The following is an 18,247-nucleotide window of genomic DNA, read 5'->3' as shown; positions in this document are numbered from 1 at the left end:
AATAACTGTATTGTATATTGTTTGATCCCCCTCGGCTGCCATGACTCTTTGCAGCACACCACCGCTGTGTCATTGACTGCTCTGTGTTATGTCTGCTCTGAGAAAGTAATGATTTGTGTAGACCGTTGCTAACAAAATGTGAATTGTACAACTTCTGAGAGGCTGGGACGGTGCCAAGGCCGGTGGAGCTTGGGCGTTGTGAGAGCTGGGGAGGGGTGCTGGGTTTATATGGTCGAGGTGGTTTTAGGCTGAGTTGTTTAACTTAGATAATATTGGATATCATCCAGCACAGTGGGCCAGAGAGTTAGAAACCAAATTGTGCTCGCTGAAATTTGGTGGGAGGGGAGCTGGAGAGAAACTGCTGCCGAAGTTTTTCATTGGATCGGTGCAGGCTTTGCGCAGATGTTGCCCTATAACTCTGGAACATTCTGTGGTTATCAATTACATTCTGTGGTTATCAATTATCCGGTACAGTCTTTTCAAACAAAGGCATCCCACGCATTCAACTTTTCAAAGCTCTTTCTCTCTCTTTTTTTTTTTTTTTTTAGCTCTTGAGAAGTTTCCTGGCAGTAGGTAGCTGGGCACCGAGAACAAATTGCTCAATTCAAATTTTCTATCTCTGTGATGATGTGAAAAATGATGTGCGTGAGTCAGAGAGAGCGAAGGCAAAAGCAGACGGGGAGAAACAGACAGAGACGTTGAGGGAGATCTAAAAAACATGTTCATCTCCTGTGGATTGACAATGACTGGAAAGGCTTCCCTTCTGGAGAGCTTCCTGAAGTGAGGAGACAGAGTGGGGTTGAGAAAACAGACAAACACGCAGATTTTAGTGTTAGTCACGTTAACTATTTTTAAAGTTTGTCAGCGCTGCTTACGTAAAGATATTCTTTTCACTGAGAACTTCCTGTATGACGAGCTGTTTTTCTTCTCTTTTCTGTTTATAGGGAGGTTTCTTTGCCATATTGTTTATAAATCTTATGTTTGAATCATAATACCACACACCAGTCTGTGTGTGTGTGTGTGTGTGTGTGCACTTCCCATAACTCTACACCTTGCATCTGTACCAGATTATCTTGAAGCTTTCAGAATGCTGTTTACATTTATTAACTCTCAGATTTCATTTTGTTTTTAGAATGAAAGTAGACCATTTATGCTTCCCTTCATTTCTCTCATACCTGTATCTTTACAGTGACGAATGCTCCTACTGAACATATCCAAAGTTGAATAATTAATTAACTATATGTAGAAGCAATCCCCTCGAGGCAAAAGCTAAGGCTTCGTTTCAGACAGTCTTTCTTACTTTTGGATCTTTATGATGTCAGTAGCACACAGCTCGGGCTGTGAGCACAGTGGCCCCACCCACAACTCTTTTGAGGGGCAACCAATCAGAAGAAAGTTATTTTAAAGGTAACAAGTGTTGTTTCAGACAGAGGATGAGCTGAGGGGAGGCCCAGTTGGAGATGATTGATGATTATTTTGAACTGTGAATCATGCAAAGCATCTCTAGTAGAGTCCAAGAAGAGAAATGTGGAGCCAGACATGAACATAATGAGCGTCCACAGAGAGAGTGAAAAATTTAGGTAACGAAAAATTTATTGTCATAAGCTGTCACTTTTTTCTCAGAAGTTTCATACTGTTCCTGTCAGTAAGTTATAAATATTTCACGTAGGAGGTTGTCGTATATTCCCCTTCTGTCTTCCTCTCATACCTTCATGTTTCATCTAGAACGGTCACGAGGATGAAGATTTGAATGATGAAGTAGTTTTTTTTTTTTTTCATTTTGTTTTTTGTATAAGTGCTTACTTATACTAATTATTGTATTGTGGGCTTTCTTTCTATGATAATGTAATATTTACACTGGGTTTTTAAAGTACTAAAGAGACCGTGTAGGGAAAATTTACTTGAAATGGAATTAAAATATTTTACCAGTGAAAAAAGACAAACATACAACAAGTAATAGCAAGGTTTTATGATATATGTTGAGTTGCACGCAACAAGGTTGCACGAAGAGACGTATTAAGTGTCATCTGGAAGACAAGTCGAACCTGTTGATGTATCTGCAGCATTCACAGGCTGCGTTGCATTGTTTCCTTTTTTCTTTTCTGGTTTGCAGCTCGTCAGAAATGTTCTTTCCATCCCTTTGAAGTCATTTCAACCACTTACATTTACATGTGTATATTGACTGTAGCATAAACATTATGCATTATTAAGCACTGTGTGGCTAATGGCAGCAGAAACCATGTCAGATGTTTGATATTTAGCAGAAATAATAAGTGATCTTTTAAATGTCTAACAGAGCAGGTTTAAAAAGAAAACTTTGCTCTAATAGCTCAGAATAGCTCAGCCCCAGTTCCACATTCTTACTTACAGCAGGTGCACTGAAAAATTGACTAAATTAGTACAAGCAGAGCCTGTATTGTAAAAACAGTATTTGAGACAGGCTTCTGATTGTTGAAGAGTTTGAAAATATGTCTCCAGAAGTGACAGCTCAGCTCTCAGTTGAGCCCCTCTCAGGTTTCCCTCGAGTTATTACTAAAGTGACAGCACACTCTATCTCAGCCTTTTTTGTTGCTTTTTCTTGGATGATAGTCCGTCTGTTTCATATGAAGGAGTTCTGTGGAAACATTTGGTAAAAAAAAAAAAAGACTTTTATTTTGTGTTTAGAGTTAAAGTTGAAATAATGAGCGTAAACTTGACACTCGAAGATTCAAATCGTCTGAGAGGAATTTGTAGCCCTATTACTCATTCGAAACGAATGTTATCGCTTCTTCCTGGAGAGCAGCAACCCTGAAACTCTAATGCTAAGTGTCAGGCATGTGCAGCAGCTATAAGAAAAATGAAAGTGAGATCAAACAGAGCAGAGAGAGGTCTCCGGCTCTCCAGTCAGTGCCAAGCTGCACCTCCTCCATCTGTGCCACCTCACAACTCCCGTCTACTCAAACACCGAGCGTCCCGTCCGTCTCCACTGAGCTGTCTGCTCCATTCAAACGCTCCACTTGTCAAACTGCAGGCATCATGTTGAGCGACACTGAGTCAATTTTCTTCAAAAAAAATTTGGCCATGGCTGACTTTTTCTTTCTTTTAAAGTAAAGTTTTCAATTTCACAGCCCTTTAATGTCAATTTAGAGCCTTGTTAATGAGTCAGGGGTCTAAAGAAATCACAGCGGTTTCCCTCTGTCTAATAAATTGGTTGAAAATTATAGTTTTACTCACACCTCATTGGGCAAAATGACAAATCAAACCCGAGCTTTTTTTAGCAGGCCTGTGTTTCCAGCAGTTCACATGATGCCTCGTTTTATTGCCTGATGAGAAAACCTTTTTTATTGTGGCAGCTAAACAGAAGAAAACGCACATTACCAGAAAAGAAGAGAAAAAAGTACCAGTACCGTTTAACAATCATTATATGGGGATAGCGGAAAGATTCCTATGAGAACAGAAGAAATGAGAGGTTTGAAAGTCGAGGCGAGTTGTCAGTTTCCAGTCGCCGCGCATTAACGAGCCAACCAGCTGCTCGAGCATGTTGGGATTCCACACAGCGATGAAGTCAAGCTTTCTCTCATCCACCAAAGATGTCGCTCATCTCTTTGGTATGACTGCTTTTCTTTTTTTTTTTTTCAGGATTGCATCAGATTTCTCTCTGTGCGATTTTGCTGTCTCGAAGTCTGTCCCCGGTTTGTTAGACCGAGGATATGAGCTCATGAGCCGTGGGTCAGACAGTGTGACGTTCGTGATATCCTCCGCTCTCCGCAGCTGTTTTATACATCACTGATGTAACCGATAATAATAACAACACTCATTGCATTTCTTCATTTCTGCTGGGAGCCAAGTAGGTGGGTTATTTTCTGAACCGTCGTTGCTAAGTCTTTCTCTCTTTCCTGTCCTTTCTTTTAGACGGTCACCACATCTGGGAGACTGAGGCCAAGGTTGAGAGAGACGCCTCGAAGCCTGTAAGTGACACATGTGACACAGTGATCGTGACAAAGCTGATCTCATTTCAGGATTAAAGCGCTGTGTAAAGAGCAGCTGTTCCCAATCATTTATCTGAACTCGATGCCAAAATGTTTAGTTTTCGCATCTGAAAAACAATCTAACGTCTAAATTAAGAGAGCCGAGAGCGACTGGAGCCCCACTCAGTGTGATGAAGAACAACCTGCCTTAGCAACAACAACCCATTTGTTTTTTTTTATTGAATCACAAATCTGCTGTAAACTTATACATAATTAGATGGGAAGTTCAAGAAGTCTTTAAAATTTGTAAACTATTCTAGTCATTCATCTACTAGCTTAGCATAAACCTGTAAGGAAAGGCAAAATAACCCAACCCCTTAGCTAATACTACAAAAAGAATGTGTGTTCATTATTCAACTGTTATACTTTTTATATCTGATCTCTTATTTATTTACAAGAAATATTTTACAGGGCTGGAAGAAACTACCAAACACTTCCTGTCTCTGTACTGGACACACTTTTGCCTTCACAACTGCCTTAATTCCTCAGTTTTTCATAGCATAGATTCAACAAGGGGCTGAAAACATTCCTCATATATTTTTGGTCCATAATGACACGACAGCATCGCACAGTTCCTGCACATTCACGACATGAATCTGTTGTTCCACCACGTGTCAAGGTTGCTCTATTGGATTGAGATCTGGTGACTTTGGAGGCAATTTGAGTGCAGTAAACTCAATGTCATGTTCAAGACACCAGTTTGAGATTATTTGAGTTTTGTGACATGGTTTGTTATCCTGCTCAAAGCAGGCATCAGAAGTTGGATACACTGTGGTCGTAAAAAGATTGACAAGGCCACTAACAATGTTCAGGTGTTTATGTGACACTCCTGAAGTGTGTCGAGAAAACATCCCCCACATCATTACACCAGCCTGATGATTGTTACCAGACAGGATGGATCCATGCTTTCATGTTGTGATGAGTCCGTGTGAAGTGCAGCCTTGGCTTCCTATTCTTAGCTGACAGGAGTGGCAGCCGGTGTGGTCTTCTTCTGCTGTAGCCCATCTGCTGCAAGGTTTCACATTCAGAGATGATCTTCTGCTTACTTTGGTTGTAACAAGTGGTTATTTGAGTTACTTTTGCCTTCCTGAGATCTCAAAGCAGTCTGGCAGTTCTCCTCTGACTTCTGGCATTAACCAGAAGGCATTTTTTCACCTAGAGAACTGCTGCTCATCAGATATTGTCTGGTTTTCAAGCCATTCTCTGCACTAGATGCAGTAGATCAGCAGTTTCTCAAATGGCAGCAACAATGATGCGATTGAGAGTCACTTAAATCATCTCAGCAGATCACCTTGACCATGTCTACATGTCTATTTGTGCTGATGGTATGTGATTGGTTGATTACACATTTACATTAACAAGCAACCAAACAGGTGTACCTAATGAAATGCCTAATGAAGTATCAATACCAGCGTTGCCTTTTGTTCTGAATCAGTAAACTGTGACTGTAACAACAGCGCTGATTTCCTCAACCCAGGACAGAAGCTTCAGTGTTGTGTTTGAAATGTGTGGAAAAGGTGTTCAAAAGTTCAGCCCTCCACCTGTGGGGGTTTGAGCCTGGCAGTGTATCCTGTCTTGCGCTCAGACAGCTGAGGGAAAGACAGAGCCAGAGACGTGGTGGGAGTCTGGGAGATAGACGAGGGGATTAGAGCGTGTATAAATGTGAAGCTCTGCACCTGCTCCCAGTGTCTTCCCTCTGCAAAACACAGACACACACTCACTTAGAGTGGCTGCTGGGGCACATCTGTCTGCTTGAATAGACAAAGGGCCTCCCTCTCTCCGTCCCTCCCCACTCAGTCCAGTCTGCTGGATTGGTCCCATTTCAAACACTGATGCTGCTTTGGCCAAGTTTAATCTCAGGCCAAACAACGAATCCAGAATACGTCACCTGAACAGACTGATCTGCCCCAATGAGCGCAGATCTGGGAAGACGAGGGATGATTACGTTTTCTTTTTAAGAATTACTTATAATTAGATACAGATTTCTCATATAAACCTAGATAGATGGTCTTGACGCACTCACTTAGGGAGTCCAAAAATGCTCCTCTATGCTCAATTTGTCACATTTTTTTCCTTCCCACTGTTTGCATGATAGGAACCAGTTTTATTATATTAAACCTCCCAGACCTTGTTTTGAGATTTTCTTTTGCTTTTTGTGTTTGTTTTAACTCAATTTGCAATTTTATGATGTAACACACAAAATGCAGGCATAAAACTTTCAGAAATATTTGAATGACTTCAATTACATGTGACACCAGTGGAATCCTGCAAATACAGCTGCCTAACCGGGACACAGTTTACACAGTCCAAATGAGGAACCCTTTCCTGGAATTTAATTGCTATTTCTCTGAAGGGCCGATGGATTTCAGGGAGTAAGAAAAGTAGAAAAGCCTCATCTGGCTCCACTTAGCTTTACAGTGGTAGTGATTTAATATAACGTGTGTCAGCTCTCACCTGTACATGTCAGGCCCGGCCGTCCTCCGAAGCTCAGTTTTGCAGACGGATGACTTCCTCCCTGACTACTGAGCAGCGCCTCCAACACACTCGGTCATATATATTCCCACACACATGCACAGAAACACACACATGGGGCTCATGTGTCCACAGGCTGAACCCAGGAGTGTGGTCACTTCTGGCCTTCACTCTCAGCAGGAAGCTCTGCTGGGGAAATAAACTATCTGGACACTCCCAGGTTCAATTTATTCACTTTGACTGAGTTATTCATTGTGCAAACAACCAGAGTTCCCTCTAACCTTACTTCATGGCCTCTTTGTGGCTTTCGGATGACAACCAGATTTTTACATTGTATCTGCCGCCCCTTAAATTTAAGCTACAATATAGTGGAAGGGACTGCAGCCTGGATTTTGTGTTCCCCTTTCCCCCTTCTAATGGCCAACAGGGGGTGACACACATGTTGCCAAAATAATCAGATTGTGTAGCTGTCAGGGTTTACCTGTGATTGTCAAATTGGCACAGACGGGCATGTAGTGTTCTCAGTTTCTTTGTCACAACTACCTCTTCAATATGACAAACAAGAGAAGTAAAGCCACAGTGACGACTTCCCCCTTTTATATGTACTAATTAAGAAGTTTAAGTGCAAATGCAAAGCTATAAGCTAATTAAATGGATATTTAAATAGATGGTGTGTTTTTAATGACAGAACTTGTTCTGTGTTGCAGAATTCGCTTCTTGTTGAAATCCCTCCCTACCGAAACCAAAGACTGTCCACTCCCGTCCACGTGAACTTCTACATCTGCAATGGCAAGAGGAAAAGAAGCCAGTACCAGCGCTTCACCTACGTCCCTGCCACCGGTAAACTTGTCTTTATAGTCTGCAATTTATAGGTTTGGTCATCGCTGTCCTTCATAAAATGTTAAACTCCTTTCATATGTTTGCTGTTACAGTGAGTCCATAGTGTGGTGGCTTACACATTTTTTTAGCCATACAAAAAGTTCTCTGGTTCAATTTCAGGGGGAGCTCCAAATCCCTGTAGGCTCGTAAGAGCCAAATCAAGCTACCTACATATACTCTTACAGTGAGGGATGCTCACTGCTCATAAAACGATGCTCATAAAAATGGCTAAAGTTCAAAATAGTCTGTCAGTCTATGTTCACTCTTAGCCAGAAGCTTTGTTTCAAGTTGCCTTTTTCTACTCCTGAATCTGGTTGTGAGCACACAAGCCCCACCCACCTGCTGTCAATGTTTAGAGGAGCAGCCAATCAGAAGAAAATCACTTAAAACATTTATCTCAAAGCTTTTCCGGACCCTTTTTACTAACAATAAAAAGTGTGAGCACCACAGCATTAGAAAAAATGTCAATTTTTTTTTGATTCATTAAACATCTTTTTTGTAGTGGCTCTATACCTCACAAATGAGGTCCAAATCATGAGAACTACCATCTTAAAGGGAGGGGGAAGGGATCTAAAGCAACTTGTTTTAGCCTGAACATGAACTCTGGATGAATTTATTTTGAATCAGCAAAATATTCTCTGTGAATGGACATTAGCATAGTGGATCCACTTTATGTTGTAACTTCTTTTTCAGCAAATTTTGATGTGATGAAGCTGCAAAAAAAGGGAAAATATAGTGTGAATAAGGTAAAAACTGTCTTCAGATATATGTTAAGCTGGGGGTCAATAGTATCACTCACCATTTAGTCTTGTTCATGTTTTAATAATTTAAAAAAAAACAGCTGCTTTCATTATCATTTAGTGTAGAGTTGAGTTTTTGCTAATTTAACAAAACAGTCCCGTCAGCTTGAAACCCAAATAGTCAAACCATTTTGGTCACAAAGTAAAATAAAATATACATATATAACCCTCCATTAATCTCCAGACTTTTGGTTAATTTTTTGTTTTTGACTTTTTTGTCACCATGCCAGCCCCTCACTACTCTCAGTCTGCTCTTTTCCTTCCACATCACAGACTAATTAGAAACATTTTCGCTGGGATTTTACTTCTGAAGACGAGAACAAACAGTTTGTATTCCCCCCTTGTCTGGTGGTTTTCTAGGGAGGAACAAAGCAACGCTATTATTCCTCCATTGTAAAAAGAAATCCATAAAATCTGTTCTTTTCCATACCTGTTGCTGCATGAATGCTGAGGCAACTGGACACACGAGGGTGGGGAAAGGGGCATGGGAAAAACATGTTATTTGAATAGAGAGCCTTTTGCCAAGCTAAATATAAACATTGACCCACCAACTGAAATGTAAAAACCACTGCTAATTGCACTCCAGGCTTGGAGTGAAAATCCAGTGGGTGGTTCAAAGCTGCGATTCAGCTGAACTGGCCCGGCCCTGTACGTGGGCGACGGATTGCCCCGCCGTGAAAGTGGAGCATTGTCCTCGGGCTGCAGAGTGTAAGGGAGTGGACAGACTGTGGGACAGCAAGTGTGGTCAGTGTCTCCTAGAAGGTGAAAGCTTTTAAGGCAGCAAGCCAGCAGGCTGAACAATATAATCTGCCAGTCTTCTAGAAAGGGAGAAAATCATTGAGAAAGTTTAAACAAATGGACAGACTGAGTAAAAACACAGCTGGAAAAAATGATCAAGGCCTCAGTTCCTCAATGAGATGTCTGGACAGAATGCAGTCATTTCCCAATCTTTTCAGCCTGATGGTTAATTGAAAATAATACAAAGACAACCTTTCAGATGTTGAGGCTCAATTGTTTTATTGTTTGCTAAAAAAAATACTCGTTTTGAATTTGATTACAGCAATTTGTTTAAGAAAAGGAGGACTGAGGGAGGTCTTTGCTGCACTTTTGAAAGTAAAAGTTCCCCATTTTTCCTAAATATGGGATTTTCGCCTCAGGTCTTTGTCATTGTTTTTTGTTTCATAAAGCGCCAAATGCCAAACTAGGACTGGATGAGCACCAGTTTGGTACCCGCACTCTTTTGCTATGGAGTTGTGCCATTGTAACGTGAGCAGGCTGACAGTTAAATGATGTAGCATTAATGAAGCCTTCACAGACGTGCGAATAAGATCGACCCTCGATGTCATCACTGATCCTTGAAGGGTATTGTGTCAGTGTTTTCCAAAAACAACCTAAGATTTTGAAGTTTTCCCCTTCACCCAAGTTAATCTAAAAAGAGAAGGCAGCAGCATTTATGGTTTTTTTTTTTTATATCTGTTCTTCACATCTGACCTGACGATCACAACCATTCACTATTTGGCGTTGTTTTCAGCATCGTCTTTGACTGAAATCTGGAGTTTTCTACAGATTCTTTGGATCATTTGATGTTAGTATGAACGCAGGTGATGAAAGGTTTAGATTGAAAAGCTTATTCTCATGTAGTCTTTCACAGTATCTATATTTTGAAAAGCAGTTTTTACACATCGCTAACATGTTGTGGGCTGTGTAGAGCTTTTTTTAGCATTACAACCCTTTTCCAGTCTTTTGTCGTCCTCCAACATTTTTAAATGCATTGCTGACGTCAAATTCAAAATGCGCGTGATTTTTTTTTTCAATCACGTTTCTAAATTTGATGCGTTTAAGCGAAATAATCAATTAAAGAAATCTGTAAATCGTTTTGTTCCGCTCTGATTTACGCCTCAGGTTCTTTGCTTCTGTTTTGAAGAAATCACATCTGTACCTTTTTCTCTTTTTTTCATCAACAGCAGGTGTTTCAACAGCTCACACAAAAACAACAGATTTATTTTGGGACACGTAGTACACATGGTTGATCTTCTCACTCCGGAAACCCAAGGGCAGGCTCTCTTTTCTGGCAAAACAAACTATTTGCACTTCTTCTGCACCCTTCTTTGCACATGCATGCATCTACCCTCCACAAGCAGGCAGACACACTTCCTCCAAACAGACCCAAAATAGGGGTGCGTTTGCTATTTTAGTCGTGCGGTTTGTGTAACTATCTCATTGCAGTTCCTCTTTTACAGTTGTTGACAGGCGAGGCTTCACCATGCATGACACGTCCTAGTTTCACTCCTTTTAATCTAATTAGCCTTTTTATTTAGCTCGGGAACTCCCTCTAAGATTAAAAATATCTTTTTAAAGAGACATCCCCGAGAAAGATGCAGAATTACATAAAATCAGTAGACAGTCGGCAAATCAAACAAGCGTGACAAGAACAAGAAGAATAAAGCATGGGTTATTAAGTATTTCAGCTTCTATTTCAAGCACATGCTTCATATTATGATCTAAAATATGCTCGGCAGAAAAAAAGTAGAAGAAGTAGATCCAGTTTGATGATGCAGTGATGCAGTTCAGGGTCAAAGCTGTGCTGTCGTGTGCTTGTAACCGCACTGAAACGCTTGTTATATAAGATTGATGTGGTGTCATTGGCTGCAGCTGATTGATGGCCCGCATTTTGAAACTTTGTGTCCAATATGTTTCGCTGTGAAATCTGGACGGATGGCCAAGATGACAGCGACTGAAAACAAGACGTGGCTCATTTGAACTCAGCGTTGGTCCTCCGCAATCCTCCGACACCCCAAAGACCCAATTTCATGTGTTTGCGTTCAGTTAAACTCTTGCTTTGTCTCGGTGAGGAGGCAGTAATTTTCTTTGAAATTACTGAACCCTGCTGAGCACGAAGCTGCTGCTGCTGCTGCAACATATATCATATCGCACATGTACTGTAGTGGATATTAGCACCAGAACAGGATCCAAAGAAAACAGGGCTTTTTATTATAGAAGCAGCCAGATTTTTCTCGTGTTGATGACTCATCCCTTTTTTTACTTCTTTTTTCTACTTTTGTGAATGTTTTCTGTTGGGTGGGGGAGCTCAGGCCCTAACACAGAGACTCATTGATGAGAGTGTTTGTTTGGCAGTGTGTATCCTAGCCACAAACCCACTCACTAACTCACTCGCTCACTCACACTTGCAGGATGGTTGGAATATGTGTTTACTCATTTAGCTTTTCCTTCTGTTTTCCTTCAGTTCCAACAATAAAGACGGAGCCTCGCGATGACTATGATGCTCCTCTGATGTGCACCCAACATGGCCCTGGCTTGTCCTTACTCCCAAAGCCATATTACCCCTCACAAGTCATGGCCCCGATGATGACCTCTGACCTCAGGCCATGTGTTGTTGGCGGGCCTTATTCAGCCAGCCAGCAGAAACTTGCAGCCAAGCCCTCCTCCTCCTCACCTCCGAGCACCAGCCCTAAACAGCACGATCTCCCACCCTCACCCTTCTCAAAATGCCTCCCTGCGAGCCCGGCCGTCCAACAGCCGGGCTCGCAGTCCCCGATCCCGCACGTCTCTATCATTCAGGAGACTCCCGGGCGCTACCAGCCACCCAACCTCTACTCGCCCAGCAGCTGCTCCTCCTCCCCAACCTCGCAGGCCTCCAGCCCGACTGACGCCCCCTTTTCTCCAACCCACTGCATGACACCAGCGCAGCCGGTGAGCGGCAGCACAAGCCCAGCCGCTCAGCAGCACCCCAAAGTGCCAGAGAGGGCTCGCTCTTCCCTGCAGGAGGATGGCAGTCCCTCGCCACTGGCTGTCAGCATCAAACAAGAACCACAAGAGCTGGACCAGATGTACCTTGATGATGGTGAGACTTTTTTTACTTTTACAAGACAGAATTTAAATACTTCTAATCCACTGCATGGAAAAAATTATAGAGCGAAATCCCCATCGAGCCCCCTAATTGATGAAACAATATGGTTTTTATTACCCTCCAGCACAAAACGACCGTACTATCTCCAGGCACTGATAGCATTTTTGATTATCATATGACTCACTTATCACTTTTGCCAGGAAATTTTTGGCCATCAAATCACAACTTAGAAGTTTTTTCCTCTTTTTTTTGTGTGGAAATCCTCTGACTCATAGTCATTTAAAAGAACAGTTAAACATTTGTGGAAAATGTTTGTTTGCTTTGTTGCTGAGACTTAAGAGATAAGATTGATCTCATTTGTCTTTGGTAAATACAAAGTCATAGCAAGTGGAGGATTTAGGGTTTTATCATAGTAAGGAGAGGGGAAGCGTGGGAAACTACTAGCATGGAAACCTGGAAGCACAAAATCCTCCAAGCACATCTACAGTGCACTGACTACACCTTCTTTGTCTTATAGGTTGTTGAAATAAAACATTTGAGCTTCAGTAATAAAACTTATAGTGTAGCGCTACACCCAAGATCCAGAATGTGTTTCAAAAAATGACTGGTAGTCTCTGTGTGTTAATTAGAGCTTTTCAGACTCAGATCTACATGCCTAAGATGCATGCAGTCAAAAATATGTGGCACAACCAGCAACATGTGTGTGTGTGTACTCGTTTAGCTTTGCTTTTATTCTATTACCGGTAGCTTAAGCTACAGTCGCACTAGCAAAAACAGTGGTTGAAACCGCAACGCGATCAAAGTTATAGTGACCATGTGCAATCAACTTGTAATGGCCCTGCTTGAAGTGGTCAGGGATGGGGAACTGGTCTGTGATGACTCCCAGTCAGTTTCACTCTTCAAAGCAGCATTGGTGTATCAGAACAGCGATAAAATGGGGATAAATTGGCAATAAGGCGGTGACAGTCTGCTTCAATCATTTTTTTAATTAACAGGGTCAAGTTGGCACTTACATGCAATCTGTTTACAGTTAACTGTGGTAAATCTCAAATCTGTTGCAACACTGCCGAGGTGGACTCAACAACAGTGGGCTGAGCAGAATCTGATGATGTGAAGACTCCACCGACACACTCCACCGTATTAGGGAATAGCTTAATAAAGCTGTTCCCTAATACTTTAAGTGTCGTGGAGTCTTCATGTCATCAGATCTTTGTCTTCTCCATGCATCTTGGAAGTAGGTGAAGTTTTGCCAGAAACATTTGTTGCAGACTGAGCAGAATCCACACATCAGGCATGACTCTCAGTAACAACTTGGGCCTGATCCAAATGAGGCACATTTATAAACTTGTAAACAAACAGATGCTGTAAGTAAATTTCATTAATGACCAGCACTCTACCAGAAGCTCAGGGAGTGAATGTTGTACTCGCTGTAAGCGCAGGTTTTACTCATGTTTCTCTCTCTGACAAGAGTGAGGCTGAAGAATGAATGTTTATGATATAAGGGTGAAATCTTCTGTTAGAAATTGTTGGCGGCCATGTGAGGTCCTGAGAACTGAGACTCAGGTGGAGCGTGGGATTTATCCAGAGATAAGGTGCTTTATTACAAAGCTTTAATATGTTACGCATACATTTGCTGGTTATGCATCTGCTACTGTCGCTCCTGTCACTGGCCGATGGAGAGGAGCAGCCACACCCTTGAATGAAAAGCTCAACCCTAACCTCACCGCCGCATCACTCACATTTAGAGCAACTTAAAACACGTTACATGTTACGAGTGATTTTCACATATTTGTTAGGTCTAAAAGTCAGAAAGTCTGCTGCTGATTTCAGTAAATAGAACAAGATGCCTCCTTTCCTGTACAGGGTAAACAGAAACAAATCCCTCATCAAAGCAAACTGGTTTCTGAGGAATTTTCTCAGTGTAATATTTCGTAAACTGGCAGCATTTTGTGCTGTTGCATTTTGACATTATTTCAAATTAAATGTTTAGGTTAAGGGGCAGTAGATAGGAGGTTTCATTCAGCTTTTAACTTTGAGTTTTTGAAGAGGAAACTGTGAGATTGGGAATATTAATATTAATTTAACGAACTTAGCACACTGTAACATTCTGACAATATTCTAACAGATCAATTAATAACTGAGTTCTTTCTGACATTTGTAATACCGCCTATCAAGTAAAGTAAGATAAAGAAACACGAACGCTGCTGTGTGTGCGGGTCTCAGTGTGGAAACCTCCTCTGTTCAGTATAAAAAGGAAAACCAGATGTATCCTTGTTCCTGCCTCCTTCCAATGCTCCGTTAAGTTCAGCTCAGTTCTGCTCTATTTCAGTAAAATCCCAGCATTACTGCAGAGCAGGAATACGTGTGCCTCGGCTCTAAACACTCCGAGTCAGCACTGAGTAAAGAGTTTTGGAGCTGCGCCCACAACTTTGAACCATCCAGCCGTGCCAATTACGTACTTGTTCTGATAACATCTCTGTCTTTTATTCCAAATAAATAACCACCGGTAACTCTCACACACATATCGGGGGCAAAATAAAGCCTTCTTTTCAGTGTTTAGCACAATTTACAGTAAATTTTCCACCACAAACCTCAGTAACTTAGGCTTGTGTGATTCCTTACTCTGTGTCCTCACTTGGAGAAATAAATGACTGAGCAGAGCAGCTTCTCACAGCCGCAGATTGACTCCGACTGAGTCAGTGAGTTGGCATTTTGTCTGCCATTTATAGAGTTGATGGCGATTAATTGCAGACCTTTGCCTGCATTTGATTGCAGTCGGAATGAGTCAGAGAGCTGTGCAAACGAGCTGGCCCCAGTGTTTTCTGGCATTTTCAACTCCTCACTGCAGGCATGTCATGTGCCTGCCTGCTTCAAGTCCTCCACCATAATCCCTGTCCCCAAGAAACCTAGGATCACTGGACTAAATGACTACAGACCCGTGGCTCTGACATCTGTGGTCATGAAGTCTTTTGAGCGCCTAGTTCTCTCCCATCTCAGGACCCTCACGGCCCCCCTCCTGGACCCCCTGCAGTTTGCATATAGAGCCAACAGGTCTGTAGACGACGCCATCAACATGGCCCTACACTTCATCCTGCAGCATCTGGACTCCCCAGGAACCTACGCCAGGATCCTGTTTGTGGACTTCAGCTCTGCCTTCAACACCATCCTCCCAGACCATCTCCGAGACAAGCTTTCCCAGATGAATGTGCCTGATCCCATCTGCCGGTGGATCACTGACTTCCTGACGGACAGGAAGCAGCATGTGAGGCTGGGAAAGAATGTCTCGGACTCCCGGACCATCAGCACCGGCTCCCCTCAGGGCTGTGTTCTTTCTCCTCTGCTCTTCTCCCTGTACACCAACTGCTGCACCTCCACCCACCAGTCTGTCAAGCTAATCAAGTTTGCAGATGACACCACCGTTATTGGACTCATCTCGGACGGGGACGAGTCTGCCTACAGGAGGGAGGTTGAACGTCTGGTGTCCTGGTGCAGCCACAACAACCTGGTGCTGAATGCCCAGAAGACAGTGGAGATTATTGTGGACTTCAGGAAGCACACAGCTCCACTCCCCCCCATCATCCTGACTGACACCCCCATCACCTCTGTGGACTCACTCCGCTTCCTGGGTACCACCATCACCCAGGACCTGAAGTGGGAGCCCACCATCACCTCCGTCATCAAGAAAGCCCAGCAGAGAATGTACTTCCTGAGGCAGCTGAAGAAATTCAACCTGCCAACACGGACGATGATGCAGTTCTACACTGCAATCATCGAGTCCATCCTCACCTCCTCCATCACCGTGTGGTACGCTGGAGCCACTATCAGGGACAAACAGAGACTGCAGCGTGTTGTGCGCTCTGCTGAGAAGGTGATTGGCTGCAGACTCCCATCTCTGCAGGACCTGTACACCTCCAGGACATTGCGGCGTGCAGCTCGGATCTCAGCTGACCCTTCTCACCCTGGACACAGTCTGTTTGACCTGCTCCCCTCAGGCAGGAGGCTCCGGTCCATTCGCACCAGAGCCTCTCGCCATAAGAACAGTTTCTTCCCCTCTGCTGTTGGACACATGAACAATAACCATATGACTGTACCCGCCACTAACACATGACCCTACGCTGTGTCACTGCATCATTCTATGTTTGGCACTGATCACCACCTGCACTCATGTATATATCTTTCTACGTAGCACTCATAATTCTTATTCTCATGTATATATCTCATGTATATCTCATGCACATATCTTTCCACGTAGCACTTTTAATTCTTATCCCTACTTTTATTTTTTTCCATGTCTATTTAAGTGCTATTTATGACAGCATGTTTGCACTGAAGCACCGCAGCAATTTCCTAATGTTGTAAACCTGCTCAACATTTGGCAATAAACCCCATTCTGATTCTGATTCTGATTCTGATTCTGAGAGAGACGGGTTGCCTCCTTCCACACAACCTTGCATGCAATCGCCTTGTGACAAAACAATTGGTCAACCAGAGGACAAGGATGCTGCACGCATCTGATCAGTTTGTCAGTGCAGCTATTTCCAATCAGTCCCACATGATTGGAAGCATTTTATTTTATTGATGTTTATTTGTTTATTTGTATTATTTTTCATTTTGCTGACCTGTTTTTCCTCTAGCGTGACTGGGGCCTTAGCTTAGCTGCAGAGAAGGTAGAAGTCATACGAGACAAAGAACATTTTTGTAGCGAAGTGAAACAGTGTTAAAAATAATGACAATGATCAACAGCAGCCATTGTTAGTGCTTTTTTTAATCTGTGATGGATTTTTTTTATGCTTCTTCCTCTTCACAATTAACTATATTGATCTCTGTTTAAGCCAAATCTGCATTTGATGGTCTACACACAGCTGACTTACAAGAACGTCTCTGTTAGCCTCTGAGTTGCTTGAATTCCTTTAATCCCTTATTTCTCAGCCAAAGAGCTTTGCAACAGACAACATCAGGACAAAAATCTTCTATTATTAGTTCACATCACAGTAAAAATGCACTTAAGCCTTTTCGGCACGTGGCCTTTATAACCACGTTTCTGTTACACGAGCTTAATTTTGCAATGTGCTCTGAACTGCACTGAACTGGAAGTCCCCACTTATCTGGGAGTATATTCAGAGTGACATTCTTACATTCATTTACTTAACCGATTAGCCAACTTATGGTGGCAGGGGTGTTTGAGTCAATCACAGCTGTCATAGGGTACACCCCAGACAGGGTGTTAGTCCATCACAGGACACGTCTACCCCAGAGGAAATCCATACAGCCACACAGACAGCATGTATAGTCAACACAGAAAGGCAGTAGAGCTGTCCACTGCAGCAGCGTGCTACTGCATGCAATCACTGACATGCACTGGCTTCTTCTCAAGGTCCCCTCACGTGGTGTAAAACTGCACTTTGTCAATCCTCAGTACAGCCCAAAAAACATCCACCAATGGCCCCACAGATACATTTAGCCAAACCCAGCTATTTTTCTTTGGGTAATCAGTACAAAACTGAAGTGTAATAAGTTTTTATGTCCACTACAAAACATCCTGCTTATATGTCTACCAAAAATAAAAGAAATCCAAATTTCAGATCCACGTATCAGCGTCGAAATTATGAAAGAAATATTTAAATTCTCACTTTGGGCAGTACTTCCGCACTGTTACAGCTTGTGTCAGTTACAGCCTGCTGAGGCAGTAGATGGTAGTGGGAGTGACGAGACGGTGTGCCAAGATCTTTATCACTGCTGTTGCAATGCTTTAAAGTATTTCTTTCTTCGCTGCCTAAGCTCTGGTGGTCTAGAATTTGATATAATTGACTTTAAACACAGAATAAGACGATTCGGCTCAAACCTCACTGAAAAAATAAATGCCCTTTTTGCATCGCCCTTTATTTATGTCACAGAAGGCAGGATTTTAGTAGCACTAACTCTGTGATCTCACTGCTCTGGCCCTCTGCGCTCACCACTGAGGTTTTGGGGGCTTTGTGCGCTGCATTGTGGTGATTGGAAATAAATTGGATAAGTGATCTTCCTCGGGGCAGAAAAAAACCCCAGTTTGTGGCTGTGTGTAAGGTCCACAGCGGAAAGAGTTCAGTAGATGAAGAAACACTAACCAGCAGCTATCAGCAGACGGCGCAGCGCAGCTTTGATCCATCACCAGAGCCCCCGCTGAATCGTCTGGCCGAGCTTTGTGATGATGGAGAGTGAGATGCTGTTGTTGGGCCTCAGAT

General features: G+C 42.6%; 1 protein-coding gene across 1 annotated transcript in view; it reads left to right on the top strand.

The window, feature by feature from the left end:
* The window catches only part of nfatc1 (nuclear factor of activated T cells 1), a 49,500-nt gene that overhangs the window by 21,604 nt on the left and 9,649 nt on the right, over positions 1 to 18,247 (top strand). The window contains exons 7-9 of the mRNA XM_085445398.1: positions 3,892 to 3,947; positions 7,187 to 7,319; positions 11,403 to 12,020. Coding sequence (XP_085301524.1) covers positions 3,892 to 3,947; positions 7,187 to 7,319; positions 11,403 to 12,020 — 807 coding nt within the window. The remainder of the gene's footprint in view (positions 1 to 3,891; positions 3,948 to 7,186; positions 7,320 to 11,402; positions 12,021 to 18,247) is intronic.

The sequence above is a fragment of the Copadichromis virginalis genome, linkage group LG22, assembly GCF_057382275.1.
Source record: "Copadichromis virginalis isolate Kocher_CV1m ecotype Utaka linkage group LG22, C_Virginalis_male_GT1.1, whole genome shotgun sequence".
In the NCBI taxonomy this organism is placed as follows: Eukaryota; Metazoa; Chordata; class Actinopteri; order Cichliformes; family Cichlidae; genus Copadichromis; species Copadichromis virginalis.
Note: the sequence above shows the minus strand (reverse complement) of the source record. Positions and strands in the feature narration are given on the sequence as shown.